Source organism: Podarcis liolepis (assembly GCF_965112155.1).
Source record: "Podarcis liolepis genome assembly, chromosome: 1".
Classification (NCBI taxonomy): Eukaryota; Metazoa; Chordata; class Lepidosauria; order Squamata; family Lacertidae; genus Podarcis; species Podarcis liolepis.
Window position 1 is genome coordinate 86,865,727 of NC_139554.1, and position 23,620 is coordinate 86,889,346.

The 23,620-nt window shown below is 42.2% G+C and overlaps 1 protein-coding gene and 1 long non-coding RNA gene across 47 annotated transcripts in view; one reads left to right on the forward strand and one right to left on the reverse strand.

Moving 5' to 3' along the window:
* The window catches only part of TNS1 (tensin 1), a 331,981-nt gene extending 315,532 nt beyond the window's left edge, over window positions 1-16,449 (forward strand). For all 46 annotated transcript variants that reach the window (XM_083487986.1, XM_083488019.1, XM_083488029.1 and 43 more), the window contains 6 exons: window positions 538-615; window positions 1,849-1,920; window positions 3,786-3,954; window positions 4,366-4,434; window positions 6,075-6,107; window positions 9,742-16,449. In XM_083487986.1, coding sequence (XP_083344112.1) covers window positions 538-615; window positions 1,849-1,920; window positions 3,786-3,954; window positions 4,366-4,434; window positions 6,075-6,107; window positions 9,742-9,886 — 566 coding nt within the window. In that variant the 3' untranslated portion in view covers window positions 9,887-16,449. The remainder of the gene's footprint in view (window positions 1-537; window positions 616-1,848; window positions 1,921-3,785; window positions 3,955-4,365; window positions 4,435-6,074; window positions 6,108-9,741) is intronic.
* The window catches only part of LOC310701300, a 31,615-nt gene continuing 14,369 nt past the window's right edge, over window positions 6,375-23,620 (reverse strand). Inside the window, exon 2 of the long non-coding RNA XR_014522992.1 lies at window positions 6,375-6,771. This is a non-coding gene — a long non-coding RNA (uncharacterized lncRNA). The remainder of the gene's footprint in view (window positions 6,772-23,620) is intronic.

Below are 23,620 nucleotides of genomic sequence, written 5' to 3' on the forward strand. Positions count from 1 at the left end.
ATAAACCTTTCCTGCCCTCTGCTTTTCATAAATAGAACTGCCTGGTCCCATCCCATTCTCTTGTGTTTTATTGAAGATAAATGTTCTGCCCAGTTCTGCCCTCTTGTGGAGGCTGTAGTGAAAAAACAACAATATTATATATATTTCGAGGACTTCTGGCACTAGGGAGAAATGGATATAACAGAAACCAAGATGCATAATGATACTTTTATTGATATATGTTTCTTAATAATAACTTATTGTGCTGTCTTGATTGATTAATTTTTTATTATATACAATAAGCTTTTGCAAATTATATATATATAGAGAGCGTGTCTCATAGAATCGAAAGTAATCTGAGCAACAGGTTTCAGAATTTGACCCTGGACATTCAGGTATTTAGACAGCTATGTATCCAATTCATTTGGTGCATTGTGTAGAAATCACTGAGGGTAAACATAGCATCACATTGGAATGCAGCAGCAGAAACTGAGTGCCACCAAATTGCACCATCGGGTATCTTTAACTTTTGTCATGTTTCCCTGTTCTCTTGCCCAGGTTGCTTGTCAGCTCTCGTGTACCAGCACTCCATCATGCCTCTGGCCTTGCCCTGCAAGCTGGTCATTCCCGATCGAGGTAAAGACATGTACATAGGGTGGAAAGCACTTGTGGGCAGATGCACTCGTGGGCATCAGGAGCAGAGTACATGGAGAGAACACCACCGTTTATTCATCAGGAGTGTGTGTGTGTTCAAAAGCTCTCAAAAGAAGAGTCACTTTTTTGTATTCCTGGTTTGATACAAACGACCAAATTAGAAGTTCTAGAACCTTTCCCTGCAGACCCACCTGCCTTAAGAGTTTTAGGGTTGAAATACTGTATGTCTGAAGACAGGAGCCCTGAATCAGATGACTACAGGAGTCATAAATGCACAACTTACATGAAGGGAGCAGGAGAATGCTTATATTTAATAAATAAAAGTGTTTACTTGGGGGCAGCCATTCTTTTGCTGTAAAATCCCCCCTGAGAGCAATGGAATATCCTCAAGTTCAGATGCTCCCTGTGGGACTTGCTCCCCATATCTATTCAAAAGTTTGTAATGGCAAGAACCCACTGCACAGTAGCTGCTTGCACTGTGTGTGTGGCTGGAAGACTCTCTGGAGCTTTGGAAAAGGATTTTTTAAATGGGGAGGGGGTGGAGGCAGCACTGGAAACCTTGGTCTATCTAATAAAGGGATCTGCCATATTGCAGATGTTAAAGTGGACTCGTGATGTGATACAGATCAAATCAGGTTAGTCCACTGTGAAATCCAAGTCCCGTCCCCCCCCCCCCGCCATCCCTAGGCTTACACTGAGGGAGCAGGAGAAAAGAGAATGTTCAATTTTATAAAGGATAAGGAATCATAAGGACCTTGCATAAACATAACAAATTCTGTCGCCAACATGTTTCACTGAAAGCAATTTAGGTAGCAGTGAGATTAGCGAGCAACAGCACTGTATTTCTCTATCTCTGTTGGTGTGCGATTGTCCCCTGGGAGTCATGCAGAGGGACAGACTCTGTAAAAGGCACTGACTGTATGTTCATTTTTCATGAATTCAAGATAATCCTTCCTGCTTTAATTTAGTTTACTTTTAATGGCTACCTCCTGCTGGTTCTGTTTACAAAAATATGAAGATGAGAGAGAATCTTTTCTCCATACATAAAATGTATTGCTAGAATTGTTAAAGGGAAGTCAACCTGTACCCCTTGTGACACCAGTTGTGGGTACAGCAAGGCAACACGAATGTATTAAATGGACTTGAGCATGTGGTCTTAGAAAGAGCTCTTGCCGATGGCCAAAAACTTCCTTTCCTTTTTTCTTTTTTTTAAAGATCCCATGGATGAAACAAAAGAGACAACCACATCAAGCAACTCAGCAACAGACTTGCTCAAACAGGGAGCAGGTGAGTAGCTCGGATAGAAAGGGGAAACATTTCAACCAGTTTGGAACCCTTTTACTGAAATGAAACCTCCCCAACCTTGTCTGGGAATAAAGCCCCATTGAATACAGTTTCTGGAATTTACTGAGCAGCACTGCATGAAAATATTTAAAAATATTCTTTCTACTTAACTTGGTAGTACTCAGAGCAAGCTCCATATGCACATACATGGCCCTTTTGTTCCTTCATCATACATTTTAAGCCCTGCAGCTCCTTGTACCTGGAGCAGCGCAAAATCAGCCTTCTCTTCCAAGAGAGGTTTCAATGGAACTTTTACATAAGTACGTAATTGGGCTTTAAATAGCAGAGACCTTCTGCATTTTGCTAGTTAGAGTTTCAAGTTAAAACTGATAATGTTTTTGCCTGAGCATTACAGGTACACTGTGAGCATTCATAATTGCATAATGTTTTAAGGTCTTGTGCTTTTGTAATTTCACTGTAATTTCAAAATATTTAATTTAAATTTTTTAAATTTGCTTTTGAAATTTTGGTTTAAAACAGTTTTGCTGGGTTTTTCTTACCAGCTTTAACTATCAGGCAAGTTCTTCGTACACTATCACAGAGATACTAGCAAGCATCTATGACTGGCTGTCAGTTGCCTGGGCAAAACTAAACTCAGCTTTCTATAATTTTTCTGTTTTTGTTGTTGTTGTTATCTTATGAAAACAAAGCAATTGTCCCTAGTGTTATTAGAAGATTGTGTTAGCACACACAGTGTTGATATTATCAGCTCATTTTGACCAGTAGAAGCCTTGCGTGGAAATTAGCCACCAGGAGAAAAGCTCTGACTAGCTTATTTCTTTCCAAAATTACAGTGGTCCCAGCAAGATAAGGAACTGGAATAAAGATTGTGGGCAATGGAAGGGTTTATGGTAGGCTTGACTAAGCTATGGGTCCCCAGATCTTGTCAAAGCCACAGCCAGCAATTTGCCAGTCATCAGCGAAGGTTGTAGTTGAGCAATTGGTCCACGGCATTTGAAAGTGGCCAATGGGGGGATTGCTGGAGTGTGCAGATAAAGTTGATTTGGTGCAACCCTGCACACAGCTAGGCTGCTTAAACTGGTCTATGTGCAACTTTGCCGCTTCTGAGATAAACAGCACTTGGATATTGCATAAATTGGGGGAATTATACTGCATATTGATGTAGCTTAATCCCTTCTCAACTTTTGATTGTGGTTTCTGCCATTGGGAGCAACAGACTCTAGGCTCTCCGATTAAGGTAAAGGTAAAGGTACCCCTGCCCGTATGGGCCAGTCTTGCCAGACTCTAGGGTTGTGCGCTCATCTCACTCTATAGGCCGGGAGCCAGCGCTGTCCGCAGACACTTCCGGGTCACGTGGCCAGCGTGACAAGCTGCATCTGGCAAGCCAGCGCAGCACACGGAACACCGTTTACCTTCCCGCTGGTAAGCGGTCCCTATTTATCTACTTGCACCCGGGGGTGCTTTCGAACTGCTAAGTTGGCAGGCGCTGGGACCGAACGACGGGAGCGCACCCCGCCACAGGGATTCGAACCGCTGACCATGCAATCGGCAATTCCTAGGCGCTGAGGTTTTACCCACAGCGCCACCCGCGTCTCTGGCTCTCCGATTACTGAAATGGTAAACTTGTTTGACTTTTTGCAAAAAGTCAGTCAGATGCAGATCCACATTCCCTAGCATAGTCCACAGTCATTGGGGAAAGCTCTTATAAGCAGGCAGCAAATAGACTGCAAATATAAGTTATCCTCATTATAGTCTAGGCAGCAGAAGGATTGAGCTTGCTTTAGCCTTTGTGTATCCTGCATTGTGCCATCCCACTGATGTGTGTGCCACTGTTTTCCCCCCTCCAGCCTGCAATGTGCTTTTTATCAACTCGGTGGAGATGGAATCATTAACAGGGCCACAGGCCATTGCCAAAGCTATCACTGAGACGCTGGCCGCTGACACCCCACCATCTGCTACTATTGTCCACTTCAAAGTCTCAACGCAAGGAATCACCTTAACAGACAACCAGAGGAAGTAAGAGCCAAATATGGTCTGGGACTCAGGGTGATCTGTGGGCTTCGAAATGAAGACTGTCTTTTCACACCCATTATCTGGTTACGTTAGTGCGAAGTTCCCCAAGTTACTCTTTGCTTCACAAATAAGGCCCTCAGCAGTGGCACTGGTATAATAACCCATTTGAAACTTCTGTTTGGTCATAATTGACTAGTAGGCATCAAGTAAAGCTCAGGATATTTTGCATTTAATACATCCCTGCTGGCCAGCGTTCCATTAGCCTTGTAAACGACTGATGCAGAGCTCATGTAATAGGATGGTACTGATTACCTTGGGGTTGTTTGGCCATTTGTATGGATGGGCCCAGCAGCATTCATCCACTATCATTTCTTTTAACTATGTCACTTACTCATGTTCATATTTCTGTTTCAGGCTGTTCTTCAGACGACATTACCCCATCATCAGTGTCACCTTCTGTGATGTGGACCCACAGGAGAGAAAGTAAGTGGCAGGGCTTTCGTTTTATTGTGATTAAAGAGACTCAAATCAAAAAAGTACTCATAGGCAGATATATCATAGCAAAGATGGGGTGCGGAAAATGACTTTCTGTTTTCTATCCCACGTTATTTATTTATTTAAAGACTTTTACTGTTACTTTCCAGTGTAAGCTTGCAAGGTACCTAATAAGAAGCAGCTAAAACTCAACATTTGAGCAGTATTTTTTTATAAAAAACAACAACAGTGAAAAGAGCAATAAACCAGAGAAGGCAAGAGTAAAATACACCATCCATTAAAGTTCAAGAGCCTGGCTCTGAAAATCTAACAGGATAGGCACCAGCTGAGTATCACTAAAGAAAGAAAAAAAAGCCCTGTCACCCCTGCATGTAACTGTACCTTGAACAGTGCCTGGTTTGCATATCTTAAGGAACAGGTAGTTTCACAGGACAGGATCATATCCATAAAGGAACTCCTAATTTATATCAGACTAAGAACCTTTTTAAGGAGCACTAACCCATTGCTGAACAAAGCGAAATATAGGAGATGGCAGAACCCTTCATTCCCTTGCTTTACTTCTCAGAAAATCCAAAGTTCTTGCAGACTCCATTTTCCCCATAGAAGTCTATAATTGTAGAGTTGGAAGGGACCACGAGGGTCATCCAGTCCAACCCCCTGCAATAAGGAATCTTTTAAACCCATGACCCTGAGAGTAAGAGTCTCATGCTCTACTCACTGAGAGCAGAAATCTATGTAATTAAACTTCTGTTCTTCTGTGACACTGCAGCAAGGTGGGCTTCCTTAATTTCCAAAACACAGGTAATTGTCAATAGTAGGTGAGATTTCCAGGTGCCTCACACACTTGATTATCCTTTATAAGGAACTACGTGAGGAGCAAAGGTGACAAACTGAACTTCGGTGAACCATTTGCTTTAGACAGTAGGGAAGCATCATGGGAACACAGAAAGCTGCCTTATACCAAGTCCAAATATTGGTCCAACTAGGTCAGGATTGTCTATGCTGACTGGCAACTGCAGGGCTTCAGACAGGGGGCATTCCCATCCCTACCTGGGATGCCAGGGATTGGACTTGGGATCTTTTGCATGTGAAGCAGATGCTGTACCATTTAGCTATATCATATCCCTGCTAGTTTCAGGGGCTTTGATTGGCATAAATATTTTGACATGAGATTCCAGAAGACTGACTAGAAGGGCCTGCAAAAATCACACTGTAGCCCATTGTTGTTTATGAAAGCTGTTCAGTAGTGGAGGCACTGGAGCAGCATATTGGGCTTGTATTTCAGAGACATTTTCCCAACAGCTCATAATTTCAGCACTTTTGAAGATCTTAATATATTCTGGCAACAGACCGTTTCTCAGAAGAAGGGGATAAGGAAGAGGGGTTTCTCATAATAGTAGGAGGTAGATGGGGCCCACGCCCCTTTCTTGGCTGTACTTATTTGTTACTTTAAACAGGGAAGAAAGGGGTCAAGTGATTAGCCACCAATTCAGTCAAAGCGTTACTTTACCAGTCTTCCCTACCCCCATACCCCACTTTAATTACTCCACTGTACAAGTTGGACCTTAGTATTATTGTGGATTCCTGCCCTGGTGAAAATTAACCAAAGGCTGTTCTTATCTCCTCAGGTGGACTAAGTCAGACAGTGGTGGTGCTGCAAAGTAAGTCTTGTTTTTCAACTTCAGGTTCAGTGTTAGACCATTACAAAGGACAGAGGCCCTTCTGATAGTGGCTAGATTCTCCAAAGCTTACAGACATGTATGAATGGTTCTTTGGCCTAATTTATCTTGGATCAAAGTGGTTCACATAACTGAGAGGAGTGATCAGATGGAGAGTTGGTCTGAACTTCCATATTGGTCCTAACTTTGAGGTCCAAAAGGCTTTAAAGCAGAAACCATCAGACCAAGAGAGATGTAATAGGCCAAATCTGTTTCCAGAAAATGTTTTTATTTTAGGCAAAGGGGCCAGCTTGGCTTTTATGTTATGCAAGTGTTGAGTTTCCCCATCGTTCCCATGAAGTGTCATGACTCCAGTTTCCACATGTCATTATAGACATGCCCGCTACATTTCTGAATAAACAGCAAAGCCCATTCTTAGCCACGAAAACAGCACAGATAATACACACCAGCCCACATGGCCCTTGATTCCCAAAGGAGGGGTGTGCCACTGCCATACCAAGTCATCTTTGACTTCTCCAGACAACCATCAGGGAACGTAGCACAAGGTGCTTAAAGTCCTTGAGGAAATCTTGAGAGAAACCATCCTGGTTGAATTCTTTGTTGCGCAAGAAGTCTTGAAGTTCCGTGGATTTTTTCAAGTGTTTACCTAAGGAAATGAAATAAAAACATGTCAACTTCCACTTCATTTACACTGGGAAATGTTACTTTAAAAATAAAACAGAGAACGTGTTTAAATAATAAGTATTTGAGAATGTCTGGTTGTGCCCCCCCCAAAAAAAACCCCAGACCTGGTTGAAAAGTTATATGCAGCAGCAGGCTGCACACATCTGCACATGTCTATTTTCCACTCAGTTGGTGCATCCATCTGTTTCAGGGAGTGGGGAGTGACCCTTGATTCAGACAGATTTACTTTCAATCTGTTATCAGTGCTGTCAAAACCATGCTTAAGCATTGCATGAATGGCTCTGTCAACTGGTACCACAGAAACAACCCTGGCTTCAGTTCCTCAGTTTAATGTTCCTCAGCATATTGCAGCATATGGCACCACAAGCAGTGATGGCAGTCTATCCTACCAATGGCCAACTCACTTAGGGACTGTTGCCTGTGTCTAGCTTATCTAAACTCACACTGGAGAGTTCAGTACTTCATGTTGAGGTCACATTTCACATGATCCCAAAGGGGGTGGAGGGCAGGAGACAGAACAAGAGTCTGAAAAAGACTCTTGCCATCCCAAACTCAAATGCAAAAACTTCTTTTTTTCTAACCTCCCAAGTTTTGCCATTTTAGAATCATAGAGTTGGAATAGACCACAAGGGCCATCGAGTCCAACCCCCTGCCAAGCAGGAAACACCATCAGAGCACTCCTGACATATGGTTGTCAAGCCTCTGCTTAAAGACCTCCAAAGAAGGAGACTCCACCACACTCCTTGGCAGCAAATTCCACTGTCGAACAGCTATTACTGTCAGGAAGTTCTTCCTAATGTTTAGGTGGAATCTTCTTTCTTGTTGTTTGGATCCATTGCTCCGTGTCCGCTTCTCTGGAGCAGAAGAAAACAACCTTTCTCCCTCCTCTATGTGACATCCTTTTATATATTTGAACATGGCTATCATTTCATCCCTTAACCTCCTCTTCTCCAGGCTAAACATGCCCAGCTCCCTTAGCCGTTCCTCATAAGGCATCGTTTCCAGGCCTTTGACCATTTTGGTTGCCCTCCTCTGGACACGTTCCAGTTTGTCAGTGTCCTTCTTGAATTGTGGTGCCCAGAACTGGACACAGTACTCCAGGTGAGGTCTGACCAGAGCAGAATACAGTGGCACTATTACTTCCCTTGATCTAGATGCTATACTCCTATTGATGCAGCCCAGAATTGCATTGGCTTTTTTAGCTGCTGCGTCACACTGTTGGCTCATGTCAAGTTTGTGGTCAACCAAGACTCCTAGATCCTTTTCACATGTACTGCTCTCAAGCCAGGTGTCACCCATCTTGTATTTGTGCCTCTCATTTTTTTTGCCCAAGTGCAATACTTTGCATTTCTCCCTGTTAAAGTTCATCTTGTTTGTTTTGGCCCAGTTCTCTAATCTGTCAAGGTCATTTTGAAGTGTGATCCTGTCCTCTGGGATGTTAGCCACCCCTCCCAGTTTGGTGTCATCTGCAAATTTGATCAGGATGCCCTTGAGTCCATCATCCAAGTCTTTGATAAAGATGTTGAATAAGACCGGGCCCAAGACAGAACCCTGTGGCACCCCACTAGTCACTCTTCTCCAGGATGAAGAGGAACCATTGATGAGCACCCTTTGGGTTCGGTCAGTCAGCCAGTTACAAATCCACTGAGTGGTAGCATAGTCAAGACCGCATTTTACCAGCTTCTTTACAAGGATATCATGGGGCACCTTGTCGAATGCCTTGCTGAAATCAAGGTAGGCTACATCCTCTGCGTTCCCTTCATCTACCAGACTTGTAATTCTGTCAAAAAACGAGATCAGGTTAGTCTGACATGACTTATTTTTCAGAAATCCATGCTGACTATTGGTGATCACAGCATTCCTTTCTAGGTGCTCACAGACTGTTTGCTTAATGATCTGCTCCAGAATCTTCCCTGGTATTGATGTCAGACTGACTGGGCGATAATTATTTGGGTCCTCTCTTTCCCCCTTTTTGAAAATAGGGACAACATTTGCCCTCCTCCAGTCTGCCGGGACTTCACCTGTTCTCCAGGAATTCTCAAAGATGACTGCCAGTGGTTCTGAGATCACATCTGCCAGTTCTTTTAATACTCTTGGATGCAGTTCATCTGGCCCTGGAGACTTGAATACATCTAAACTAGCCATCTAAACTTTTGTTTAGCAAAAGAAAAAGGACTAGAAAATGCAGTAGAAAAATGCAATCAGAGTAATAATTTGTTCCAATAAACAATGGAGAAAGAGTTTTGTACTATAGATATGATACTAGCCCATACATAATGAGAGATTTATTGAATATGATCCTTTTACTTCTACTAGGGGAGAAAAATTCTATTAAAAGCCAAGCTGTGTGACCAATTTTAGCTACTTCCTCTCTCTGGTCGTGTTTTCCGTTCTCCTCCTGATACTGCCTCTAGCTGAGTAGCATGGAGCGAGCTCTGGGGCTTATGGGCCCCACTAATTTTAGGCACTGTCTGTAGCAAGGGGTGTTTTTATTAGAATCTCCAGCTGTCTGGATTTTTCTTTCTCTAATTAGAAATGACAGGAGGAGGATCACATTTTGTTCCATTTTGTTTCATCTAGTATTTATAACTTTCCTTTTGAAAGTTGAAATTGAAATTGAAATTAAAAACAAACAAACAAACAAACCCAAAACATGTTGTTCTTACTGAGATAATGGAGCTACAGCAATTGAAATCCACACCCTTTCTCCAAAGGCCACACCTCCCCACCTCCAATTCCATGTGATACATGTCTCAAGTTCCACTGGTAGAAGATTGAATATTTATATAGCTTATCTGATAACACCAGTATGCAATCTCTGCTCCACAAATAGCTGTGGTTATTCATGTCTGCCCTAGCTTACACCTCTCTCCCTCTCTCTCTCCCTCTCTCTCTCTCTCTCCTCCCATTCTTTTCTTTGTCATCTCTGCAGACTCTTTGGCTTTGTGGCCAGGAAACAAGGCAGTACAACAGACAACGTCTGCCACCTCTTTGCTGAGCTGGACCCTGACCAACCAGCTGCCGCCATTGTCAACTTTGTCTCCAGGGTCATGCTCGGCTCCTCTCAGAAGAGATGAACCGATGCCTTCCCCCTGAAGGGGGCTTCTTGCCCTTGAATTTTGAAGAAGGACTTGGAGTTGTTCCGAGAAGGAGTGCGAGGAAGTGCGTTGCAAAAGAGGGAAGTGAACCAATTTTAGGGGGCGGGGGGAGAGAGGGAGAGTGGGGGAAGGTCTGAATTGCTGAAAAGCCCAAACCAAGCAAACGTACGTACATAGTAAAAACCAAGGAACCGACATCGTCGCTTTCCCTGCCAAGTTCAAGAGGTGTAGACAATTTTGGCTTTTTGGATCAGCATGAAATCAGAGAATTCAGCCCCACAGGCCAAAGCACGGATCTTATTTACCTTTGTGGGGTAGGACTATATAGTAGTTGCTTGTTTAGAAAATAAGGCAAACTTTTAAAAAATCATGAATACGTGAGCTGCAGGAATCACATTGAGAGACATGCCGAACAAGCAATCATTGGTACCCATTTCTGAAAGTAATTGCTCCCAACTCTTCAACTGCTGAATGTATGGAGCGTGTGTGTGTGTGCCTGTGTGTGCGCATTTGTGTAGTGTGCACCAGTTGCAATACATATCTGTGGAAATCTGCAGTGTTAAGATGATGTAATGGTTATTCAGAACGGTTGACCCCTGCATTCTCCCCCTCCTCTAGGAACATTGGCCTCCATTACTCTAGCTGGAGGAGAAGCCTCATGAGCAGTAGCGCCTGATCTACTACAGAGGCAGGAAGTCCACACCTCATACATGTGCACAGTGCATGTGCACACATAATTTGTATACCAGAGTTGCAGGGAGTATTCCCCTAGCTAAGTTTAAGGAGCATGCTAGCCACATCATAATTATATCTTCTGGTTTCTATGCAATGAGACCCATGGTAGGTCATTAGAACAGGGAATCTGTCCCATGATCCCCTTGCCCCTTAAAAAATTAAATACCAGCAGTTTGGGAATGCCATTCCTTTCCTGTCCAGGCTTACCACTTCTCGGTAGGCATGCACGTCATTTTGTATCTTGCATGGAAATTATTCAATTGCGCAAAGGCAAGATGAATGATCCAGTAATGGGGAGAGGGGGATCTTGTTTTGAAGCCACTAGGAATAATGATGTAAGGAGAGCCAACTTGGTGTGAGCTTTGGCTTAAGCACAGCCATAGTTGATTAATCTGTATCCATTTGAGCTCAACAATTAATATGTAGCAAAATTCATTATTTTGCCTCTTCAGGCTTTGTGTTTGCTTCTGGAGGCATCAGATCTTGCACCGACACACTAGTTGACACTTGGCAGTGTTGTCCTCAACTGACATTTGTTGTGGAAAGGGAGGCAGTTTCTACCTTGCAAATATTTTTTGTGCAGAGCCGCTACATATCCATTTTCACAGTGAATGAGGTAGTATTGTAGCAGCAGCCACGGAGGAACTATGTATTTTTCTGCCAACATCACAAATTAGTCTTTTTACTAGCATGACTTCTGTCACTCCTAATGGGGGGCCTGCAGAAGTGCTGCCTATTAACTAATGGCTCTGGGTATCTTTGTCAAGGAAAGGTTGACTTGTCAGGAGACGTCTGCTTTGTTGTGAAAGTATCCTTCTGTTGTGTAGGGTCCTCACATTATCTGCACTGGCAAATCCCAGACATGAACACTTGTGCTGAATGGACAAAGAGATGTTCCCATGTGTCAAATCCTATGGGTTTATTGTGAATTTTTCAACCTCTACTTAGACTAGAGTCAAGGCCCTGCTGAAAGCAAGTTACTTTTGGCTTGCTGTGTCAGCTGGTCCAACGGGGATTGGTCAAAGACTTATGAAGAGACTAGCATGCATGACAACAACTTGAGTCAACAGATAAGGAGCATGTGGGCAGTAAGCCCTTCACACCCTCCTCTGTTGATAACACGCAGCAGGACTCATAACACACAGTATGGATTGGGTTGGGCTGAGACTTCCCATTTAAACCAATGGATGAAAAGTCTGTTCCCCTAAAATGCCATATGGGTTCCTGAATTAGCAGGGGAAGATCTTTAGAGACAGGGTGTGTGTTGATGAAGCACTTCAGCATGAAGTCATGCAACATTCACTAAAAAGTCAAAATACAAACTCCAAGTCATGCAGTCACCTAAATTCCCCTAGAGAGTGTGGCTCTCTCATTGCCTTGATATAATATATATATGTATGTATGTATGTAAGTATGTATGAAATATACTGACGAAATAATGTAAGCTAATCAAAAAAATTTAAAGTGAAATTTACACAAAAAGTATTTATTTTTGCCATATTGCTTTTATCTATCTTTTACCTCCTCTGATATTTTCATCTTCCTACATTCCCCCCTCCTCCCTGTCCATGTTATAGACTCTTGTATGTATAACTTAGTACAAAGTGCTTATTTGGTTAGTATTATTGACATGGGCAAGATTTCAAAAGATGTCCATCCTTCTCCACCCCAGCCCCATAAGAGCAATGTATTTTGATATCATGCCACAGGGCAGTGCAACAATACAGCCTTTCTCATCCCCACCTCCTCATTTTTAGAAATGAGCAAGTGAGCATGTATAAATTTTGTACTTCGTTGCTGAGTGACGCAAAGGTTAGAGGTGTGCGTATGTGTGAAAGTGTGTGAAGAGAGACTTATTTCTGGATACTGTATAAAGCATGAGTTTTGCATCCAAGGACTGTTGTCGAGATGGTTCCTTGGATGGAGTGGGAGCATCAGTTGTTGGTGTCATCGTCCAGGCTCTGCCCCACCCGCATCCAGATGGGATGCCAGAGACTGCGATAGCTTATTCTCTTCTAGGTTACAAATATTTCCTCCTTCTGCAAAATTCAAGCAAGATGATTCCCCCTCCCTCACCTGCAACTGTCTCACCCTGCCATTAACCAATTAGAGAAACACTGTGTCTATAGATATATATATAAATATTATAAATATATATATTTTTTGAAAGTCTCTATTTTTCAGACTTCATTTTTTCACTGCTTTCAAAAAATTAAAATTTGCAATCTCACCCTTCCCCTTCATCATTTGCTGTCTTGCCACAGAGAGCGGTATTGAAACTTTATGGTTCATTATTGTTTTGCCATTCAAAGGAAGTGACCTTGATATAAGGCTTCTGTGGTCACATATATATCATCATGGCGAGCACACGCATGTCAGAATACCTGCTTCCAGCCATGACCTGCTCACTGCTCCTTTACTAACTCACTAGCTGAAGATGGAAAGTTTAAAGATCCCTATGTGTTTGGGCCATACTTGCTGACTATGGCTTTATTTTAAAAGGCAGAGCTAATCACATTATGTAACTTGTTGCTTTTCCAGCTTGCATTCAAGACAAAAGCTGCATTTTAGGAGTAACTGTTGTATTTATCAACCACAGTTTTTCCATAGATCAGGTCCCCAGCTCCTCCAGGGTGGCTCTCAATCTGGAGCTAACCAAGTGCTTGTGAAAAAGAGCACAAAGAGGCACAAGAAGTTGCTAGAAGAAATGAGAGTTCCCCCAGACCCAATAATTTCTGTGTATATCTTGATTGGGTTAGTGGAGTATGATTTTTATCTGCCCTTCCTTCCTTTCCCTCAACTTGCAGTGTGCCTCTCTATTTGTGCTAAGAACCATAGAGCAGGGATCAAAAGGAGACCAATCTCGATGGAAACCTCTGGTCCATTCTTATGGACTGCCAGTGCCAACCCAGGAAGGAACATCCTGGCATATGTGAGGAGAAGGCAACCAGTTTTCGAAATACTCTCACAACTTCAGAGGCAACAGATTGTCTCCTTCTCTGCAATCTCTGCCTTGTGGGGCTACTTGCGTCTGCCATGTTCTTTATCCATTGATCTCCCCGCACCCAGTTACTTGCCCAGGATGTAAGTGAGCTGCTCACTAGGTGAGTCATCCTTGGGTTGGTTTGTTGGTGTTAATTTGCCTCAGCCACAGTTTCTTCATAGGCTTAAGGAGGCTGTTTGTGGCACTGGAGAGAGCGAGTCCCTGTTCTAAACTGGTTTAGTTGCTTTCTGCCAAACTCCCAAGTGCTGGAGGAGCTGCTGCAATCCCCGAAAAAAAAAAACTTGTGCCATTTATTGAATGTCTTTTAAAGAGCACAAGAGAAGATAATTCCATCTGAAACTCACCAAATCATTTCCAATGCCTGGGACTGATGTCTAATGTAATCCCCCCCCCCCATGTATGCAATGTAGTAATAACTCTACCCTTTCAATAGAAGGTGTTATATTTTATACACATGCACACAAACACCCTCCTCCGTACACAAAGAACTGCATAATCTTGCCAAAGATACCTGTTTGAAATGCACTTTCCTCTTCCTGTTGGCTGTACATTTCTTGAATGTGCCTCTTTTCCTCTCTTTAGTTTTTCTTTCTTTGTTTTAAAATCGTGTTTACTAGTGACTTTTGTTCATTATGTTTTTCTCTAGCAAATTTGTGAAACTCAAATCACCCTTCCACCAGCTGGGTGGTGATAACTAATCTGATATATAACTTGAGATTTGAGGAAGGTTACTGAGCAGTGAAACAGCCAAAGTAAGATGTAGAAGAGAACAGGAGCAAAGCCATTCAGATACCCTCATGTCCAGTTCCTTAAATGTTATAAAAATCCCAAATTTATCCCTAAAGCTCCTGCACTTGCTTGCTTTAAATACAACTTCAAATAAGTAATCATTTTAAAATAAGTAATCCCTTCCCAATGCCTGTGAAAGAAATTTAAAGTAAACAGCATTAGAGACAGTACTGTCTCTTTTTGTCTCTATGTAGCTGACATACAACGGACAAAGATGTTTAATATTTTGCAGCAACAAATATTATTTGACATCCAGCTCAATATAGCTGTGAGGATTAATGACCTAATATATCTCTGCAATATGGCAAACAGAACGGCTGCACTGCTACTCTACATGGAGCATTGAGCTAGCATTGTAGTTTTGCTAAATCTTTCTTGTAGCATAAGAAAGTCATAAGGCCAGAGTCATAAGGACCATACTAGACCAATACCCAAAAGAAACCAATGACCTGTGCTCAGTAATTGGAACTGGATGTATTGGAGAAACATTTAAAGGCCACAGGCCCAATATATTACTATATTCTGGCAACCATCAATTTATTAATCTGTTCGTGGATGACTCACAACACGTTATTCAAGTTGAGTCTGTTCTGATTAAGCCAAGAAGTTCAGTTAAACATTAAAAGGGATAAAGCCATCACTTTGTGAGGCCATGTGAGGAATAAACTCCCAGGTTTATACATGGACATAATAGCTTCTGTCATACTAAGGCAATGAAGACTAGCATCTCCTATTGCAGCCCCCTTGTAGACCCATTTTAGAAGTTGTTCCATAATTTGTCATCATAGTGTTTGTACAGCATTTTCATCAGCATTCTCACCCACATAAAAAAACAAAACCCTTGTTCAACATGGCCCCTCATTCACCCATTGCCCAGTAATGGCAACCTGGTAGCATACCCACAAAGCTCCTGTGGTTCTCCAAATATATCATTAGCCAATGCCATCCAATATATACCTGAATTTGGGGCTAAAGAAAAGCAGCATGTATAGGGTTATTAATAAAAGCAACAAAGAAAGACACCTGAAACGACACCGGTATATTGAGCTCCACATTTTACTCCTAACCATATTCCTTGGAAATGTCCCATTACAATCATGTGGTCCTACAAGTGATGGGTTTAGGATTGGGATGCTGGTTTCTGTTGCAAGTAGGTACTTTTTCAAAAAGCAGCATAAAATTACTCAACTCTGGAGGACGCCCTTTGATCTCCAGTAGTCAATTCCCATTTTTTAAAGTAGGTCTACAGGAGGTGAGCGGCATAGCTCCAAAATCAGTTTCAGATTTAAAACCAAATGGTCCAAATCTAACAGTGTTTACTAGGAAGCACATCCCATTCAAGTCAGTGACATCTACTCTCAAGTTAAGAGGGCAGTTCTATGCAGAAGTCAATTCCACTGAAGACAATAGAACTTATAGACAATGGTTATAGGGTTGCAGCCGCTAGAAGCAGGGCGATCCAGACTTTAAAACTGCAGTTCAGACTATTTGCTGTTTTATGACTACCATGGTTAATGTTGTTACAGCATCCTTTATCAGTATTAATGACCTTTTAAAGCAACTTTTTGTTTCTTCTTGCATCCCCTCCCATTTTTTAAGCACACACCAAACATGCAAATGCCTACACAAAGAGGAGTAATTGGGAAGGGAAACAAGCCACATGCCAGAATTAACTCCCTTTTTATGTATTTATACAGACAGAATTATCCTTTATATTTTGTATCTTTGTGCCCATACCTTTTGTCACTTCTCTAAGAGACGCCTCTGCATCACCCATGGTTCACGTGTGAATGAACCATGCACAACTAAGCTTTCCTTTCCCTTTGTACAGCTATCTTGACTCATTGCAGTTCCTTGTATGGCTTTATAAATGATAAGATTTTAAACAAAATCAATTATATGAAATATACTGTTGCTTGAAAATGCCCAGCTTGGTGTCTGGATTGCTGGAATTGTATCTCAAAACTTTAAGGGAGCAAAGGAATAAAGACTCTCTACTTTTTGCACAGGGAAATCATGATGGTGGCTGTATTCACTCCTGCTCCCTTGCACTCTCACACCGAAGAGTTTGCACACTGCAAAAGAATAATAGAAAATGGTCCCAGCCAGTTCTAGAGTTGCTCCTGAATTTCACTCAAAGAGAAATTTGAGGTGAATGTAGCCATTCTTGCTTGCTCCTTTTGCCAACCCCCCCCCCCCTGGAGAATTTTGAAGAAAAACTGAAATGATTGCACAAAGACCAGTAGCAGTTTCCACTCATTATCACCTGTTTAGGTAAATGTGGACCTCTCCTACAGCAGCCCAGCCTCTGCAACAAAAAGTTGGGTCAGAGAGCAGGAGGGGCTTTCTAGTGGAGCACCTTGCACGTACCTGTTTGGGAGGACACAAGGGTCACTGTGTCCACAGAATCCTTTTCTTCACCCTGCAGTGGTTTTTCTAGAATTCCCAATGCATGCAAACGCATAAAGAAGGTTGCACCACATCAGGCATTGGGTATGATACAGAAATTGGGGAATCTATCTATCTATCTATATGGTTAAAAAGGTAAAGGACCCCTGACAGTTAAGTCCAGTCGCAGACGACTCTGGGGTTGCGGTGCTCATCTCGCTTTACAGACCGAGGGAGCCGACATTTGTCCACAGACAGTTTTTCTGGGTCATGTGGCCAGCATGACTAAGCTGCTTCTGGCAAAACCAGAGTAGTGCATGGAAATGCTGTTTATCTTCCTGCTAGAGCAGTACCTATTTATCTACTTGCACTATTTTTGGCATGCTTTCAAACTGCTAGGTTGGCAGGAGCTGGGACCGAGCAACGAGAGCTCACCCTGTTGCAGGGATTCAACCTTCTGATTGGCAAGCCCAAGAGGCTCAGTGGTTTAGACCACAGCACCACCCGCATCCCTGGCATCTATCTGGTTATCATAGGCTAATAACTGGCAGTCTTTTACTGTAAGCACCTTCCTCCTGCTACTGGTTAAGTTGCTGTTATGTCACAGAACAGTCACATACATTATAAATACTGCTGAGAGGACTCTTTCTCAATATTTGAAAAGCAGTGCCATTGCTGTGTAGGGAATGCAAAGCTGCCAGAGTAAAGTTGCACAAAGACCCTTACAAAAAGGGGGTGGAGTGGTCTTGGTGAGAAGCAATAGTGGAAATCCAAGTAGGAAAACCCCTAGGAAGTAGCAGAGAAAAGAACAAGGGGTCTAAGAGGAAAGTTAGATGAAGGAAAGGGTGAAGAGATGAGGAAGAAATAGGAGCTGGGATGGAATGAGAGGGGGAACTGATAAAAATCTGCATAGGAACATAGAATCTGCTTTATTTTCCCTGTTTTGTCACACTGGAAAGTAACACTGGGGCAGAAAGTGGGGAAGTCATTCTCACTTGTGCCATGTTAGATATATCACATCAAATGAACTCTTTGCCACAGGTTGAGTGGGTGGGATTCTTATCCTCTGATCCTTAGAAAATGGGATCTTTCTTTTTAAAACAACATCTGAGTGCCTCCAGGGTGTCCGTATTTTGCAAGAGGGGCTCAGGTACATGCAAGGACTTTAGGTTTGCACAATTAAAGTGGATTAAAGCACAACAAATCGACTTTTGAAAAATAAAAAATGGACCTTTTGCAATTTGGGAAGTGATGGGGAAATGCATTGATAAGTGTGGGCTGAACAACTCACTAAGGAAAGATATACAAACACCCTGCAAGCATCTGCCCCATGAACAAAAAAGAATGAATACACGGTAAAGACCAGACATCACCACCATTGTGCACACTTTGTTCAAGCAAATTGGAATGGTGAAGAAAAAAACTCATCTGAAGGAGCTTAGTGTACTGGGTAAGCACTTCTCCCATCATGTCCACCATATCAATTCTCTTTCCATCCTTCTTTCTAACAGAGACAAGGTGCTTTGGAACGTAGGTATTTCTGAGTGATATCTGCAACCAGATGACTGACAGACATACTTTTCAGTTGCTTGCTGTTATCAGTGACTTAATAAAAATTACTTAGTATGTGAAGTACATAACGCAATAAATGTTTACCCTCAACAAACTTGCCAAGTGCTCTTTGGAACAACACACAAAGCCCAAGATCTTCAGTCATGTTAAGCCATGATATTCAGCAAGATTACAAATTGTAATTTCTGTTCAGCCTAGGAAAAGGCAAAATTACAGTCAACAGGAAACATGTGACTCTGCCAATAATGGCGAACAATCTGCGTTTATCCCATATTCTGCCATCCTCCTCCTGCTACACAATCCCTGACATTGTCAATAACCAACAAAGTGAAGCATGGGAAATATACAGCACAATGATATCACATACCTGTCAATTGTCCCACTTTGAGCGGGACATCCCAGAATTACACAAGCCACCCTGGCTTCTGATTGGATCCTGGGATCTCCTGTTTTGGCTCCCACAAGAGCACAGCCTAAAAAGATGCTCTATTGGGGGTGGGGCATGCTCTTGTACGAGTCACCTGACTCCCATGAGAGCAGGGCCCTGAAAGACGTGCATCCTGATTTTCCACTGCGGGATGTTGGAGGGTATGATATCAGAGTGTAGGGTAAGGTGAATCACAAGCTATGGAGCACTGGGACACAGTGGAGAGAAATGCAGGATATTCTGTTTCCCCGTTGCAGACAGTTATGTATGTCATGCCTAAGGGTTGTTTTCTAATGTGACCATTTCCATAAATCAGATGGAGAACCCGAGCCCTCTGGATGTTACAGAACTACAGCTCCCATCAGCCCTAACAATTGGCCATGATGGCTTGGACCCATGGGAGCTGGAGTCCAATGACATCTAGAGGGCCTCAGGTTCCCTACTTCTGCCATAAATTTGTTCATATTCTGAGACTAATCAAATCAAAGTTCCTGGCTGTCTTTTCTTCCTAGGAAAGAAAGTGGGTCCTAAAACAAGTAACATTAATTTTTATAGCAAATGCCAACCAGACACTTTAGGCACCACTCCTAGGTGCCAGCTCTTCAGAGATCAAGTTTTACAGCTTCTTTCCAGACCCTTAAATGCTCTGTTAATGATCCCTCTCTCGGTTCATGCATTTGTTACAATAACTTGAGAAAAAACAGATATATTTTAGGGAAATCTTGTTTGTAAGCAACAGAGATCCTCTATCAACACTGTATGGATTCTTTGGATTGTATGGATTCCCAGGATTCTTTTTCTTTTTTCTTTTGGAGTGGGGAGGATGTGCTTTAAAATGTACTTTAAATGCGTATTGTGTATGCAGCCTCAGAATACCCAAACAAAATGTGTGTCTGGTCTTTTTCTGGGTGAGTTACAAGTGCAATGAAGTGACACAGAAAGAACAAAACAAACACCTTCAACTCCAGGCCTCTATTCTTTTTCAAGGGTTTAACTTTCTTGCTTTCTCTATAATCTTCACAATTGCCCTTTAAGGAAGATCAATATGATCATGGCCTCTGCATGAGAGATCACTGGCTTACCACAAACTCATGGCTGTATAGGTGAGGCAAAATTTCAGCCATGGTTTTACTGGCTCAGAGCTTTCATGTACAACCACTTCACAATCTCAGCTTGTCAGAGAATTAGCCAGTGGACCACAGCAAGCTAGGAAGTCTGATTTCCCTCAAATATCTCTGATATTAAGCATTAACATGGACATGGGTGGGCCCATATGTCCAGTGTGATTTGACTGCCAGAATGAGAGAGAGAGAGAGAGAATATATATCATAAATCTAAGGAGATGTCTCTTTGCTAAACCAGTAAAACAATGCAATGTTTTTGTTAGGGAGCAAATGCCTTATTTCCTTTTCAACATTCCTCCCGGGCTTCTGGTTTATATTGCTGCCCAACAGCTCATTTTGCACAGAAATTGCAGGCATTTGTAATTTGCATTTTGACTGCTCTGGGTCATTCATGCCATATGACTCCACCCTCTCTCAAGATGGAGGATTTCTTTTCCATCCTTTTTTGGGGAAGTGGGTGGGTGGTTGCGAGTCCTACTGCACATCAAAGCGTCTGTTAATTTACTGCAGCCTTGTTCTGCTGCCCATCCTACATACTCATACTTAACTGCCAGGACTGCATACACAGTACATCAGCTTCGTTACTGGGACTACTTCAAATTAGTTTGGAGCATAAATGAATACACGTTAATGAAATACAGTAATACTTCTGTGAACGTCCACCTCGTCTAGCATCCATTCCAGCAAACGTCCGCGGCAAACCTGGAAGTAACAGAACCGGGTTACTTCTGGGTTTGCTGCTTGCACATGCACAGAAGCACAAACTGCTCTGCACGTGTGCACACAGCGCTTTGCCTGTGTCCTTTTCGGCTAGCGACCGGGGATCCATTCTGGCAAAACAAGGTATGACTGTACAACAATGTACAGAAAAGTGAAGGCTGAGGTTTGGAGAACAATGCTTGCAGCTTCAGTTGGGGCTGATGAGAATTGTGTTTCAACCCATGAAGCCCCTGTTGGGATAGTGCCAATAAGCTGCAAGCACCTTAAGTGTTCCCCTCTTATCCATGAAACGACAGCTGTTGAAGCTGCTACCTGCTACCCTGTCCTAGATCCCAAACTTTCCCCCTTTGGGACCTGGACATGTTGGCAGGGAGGACTGGAGCTACAGGCAGGGAGGAAATTCAACTCAGTTTTCATTTAAAGGTGGATCTATTAAATTCGCTCTTTCGAAAGCAATAGGAGAACTGAAACACAGCCCTACTTCAAAATTCACACTTCTCTGAATTTTGCAATGCAGTTCACCAACCAATGTTTACATTGCATTATATTAGGGGGGGGGGGTTTGTTTTCAAAGATGTGGTACATGTGTCAAAACTGCATACATAAATGTGTTTATTAGGAGAAATTCACATTAAACTGCTCAATCCCTTTCATGAGTATTTTTTTAAAGCAAATTGCTGCAGAAATGTGGAGAACTGAATTTAATACTGGAAAAATGAGAAACAGAGAGAACCAAAGTTGGCAGTTCTGTTTTCAATAGGAGTCCTTTGAGTGAAATTCCAAACATTAACCATTATCATCCTCAATGTTTGATTGGGTTACTTCAACAGTTCTAAATCAAGGGATTTTCTGAAGCAAGTGTCCTATTTGAAACCAAGCTGAAGCTGGTAAATTCTGAAGCTGCTCAAGCTTAGCCAGCCCATTTTCTAAAGAGTCAAATCTGGGCTTGAACTGAACCTTTTCTTCAGTGCACACCCCAAACAGGAAAAGGCACCACCTTCTAAAGTTGTTGGAATCATTTGGACAAGTTTCACCCATCATGTCCCCTCGCTCACTTTTGTACAAAGTGCTTGGGAGTCTACTGGATTTTTTTGTGGGGGTAGCAGCAAGGAGAACACTGAAAGTGGGGAGCAATCTGGTTTCTCATACACAAATAACGAGGATAGTGCCTGTACATTTGCCTAACATCTTAATTTTAGCAAAGTTGGATGCCTAAACTATAGGCTAATACAAAGCTGAACTTTAACATAAAGAAAAAAATAACAAAAGCTGGGAATCTGGGTATTATGCTTCATTGGGGGAAGGCACTGCCTCCTTTGCCCACCCCCACTCCCCAGTAAATGCCCATGTCTGGAACACTGGGACACTTTCAGCCTCATTTACACTGTGTGTGTGAAGTTCCAAGTGGCAGTTTTCTGTTTGTTTTCTTAAAAATTGAAAACATACCCTTAGACCACCTTGTGGAATTAAGTGTGGATTCCATGTTCCAATCTGCATGCTTAATCTGGGAACTGTAAATCAGGCGAGTTTGCTTCAGAATTTTAACTTATCAATTTCTTCATGGATCCTAAGGTGTAACAGCACATTAACTAGCAATGGCTGTTTTATCCAATTATGTCAAATAAACCCTGTGATTCCTGACTTCTCCACAGGCTTACTTCTGTATCCCTTAATTCCTTTGCAACAGATACTTTTTTGGGGACAGGGGGAAGACAATGCCTAATTAATTAGTGCCTAGTTACACTTGTTATTCTTTCATTCAATTTGAAGGAAGAACTGCAATGTCTTTGCATGACTGGGTTGTGCTGGAGGAAATTCTCTGTTGTTTCCAAAACTGAAATTCAGTCTCCAATGTTGAGGATGGTAGCCTTCCTGAAAGTATTACTTTCCATAGTTATGGATGAAAAAGTGTGGACACAAAACCAAATATTTGGAATGAAAACATAGTCTTCTTTAAGATGACAACTCCCTCCCATTGTTTTGGCTCAATCTCTCAAGCATATTCTATGTTTCATGAAAAAACAGGAATCTATCTTACATGGAAAGCCTAGTGCAAAGGACTTTCTGAGAACACAAACTCCCCCAGGTCAGCACATGTGTTTTAGTGACACTGCAATGCCCTCTTCTGGGTTTTGCAACATTCCTTCAAAGCGTTTTTGCTTTACTACATCACTGACTAATGCTTTGGGTATCTCTTATGCCCCATATACAAAACCCAACCACCATAAATACATTGGAATAACACTAGTGGCAATCTTGCTTCATTGTGACAGAAATATGTATATATCTGAATTATGTACAGCATTTGTAGCCATCTTATAGCCATCTTAACTACAAAAACCGAGTCAATTATTTTTACCTGACCATGGTGTCCTTTGTTTCTGAATATTGATTGAAACAATTCTCACCTATTCTCACCCCCCCACGTGAGCTAAAGCTGAGCTTTCCTCTTGCCATCCTGCCAATTTCAATAACTTTGGTGAAAGCAGCTTATTTCCTCAAATGCAGTTTGAGATCCATTGTAGGGCTAAGCTTCTGTACTCTACTACATCAAAGAGGTTCTTCTTAGATAAGGGAGCATTTTTATATGAATTGGATCATAATATCGTTGTCTTTGTCTTGATTGCTTTCAGGGAAGCTAACTGCTGTTGAGCCTGGCCAGTTGAGACATAGTCCCAGGTAGTACTTCATGCTCTAGGAATTATCTAAATTGTTTCATTCTTTGGAACTATGTGTAGGGAGCTGGCCTACAGTAGGGAGGTGGGCAACAATTTCTGCAAAATATTATGCCAAAGAAGGTGACATGGGAAAGAATGATATGGCAGGATGTGATGATTAGAAAGGGGTGGACATGCTGGAAGGAGAACAGGAAAGGAAAGGATGGGCAAATTGTGAGATGACTAGAACTATATAATGGATTGAGCAAACGGGGGGAAGGAAGAAAAATAAGAAAC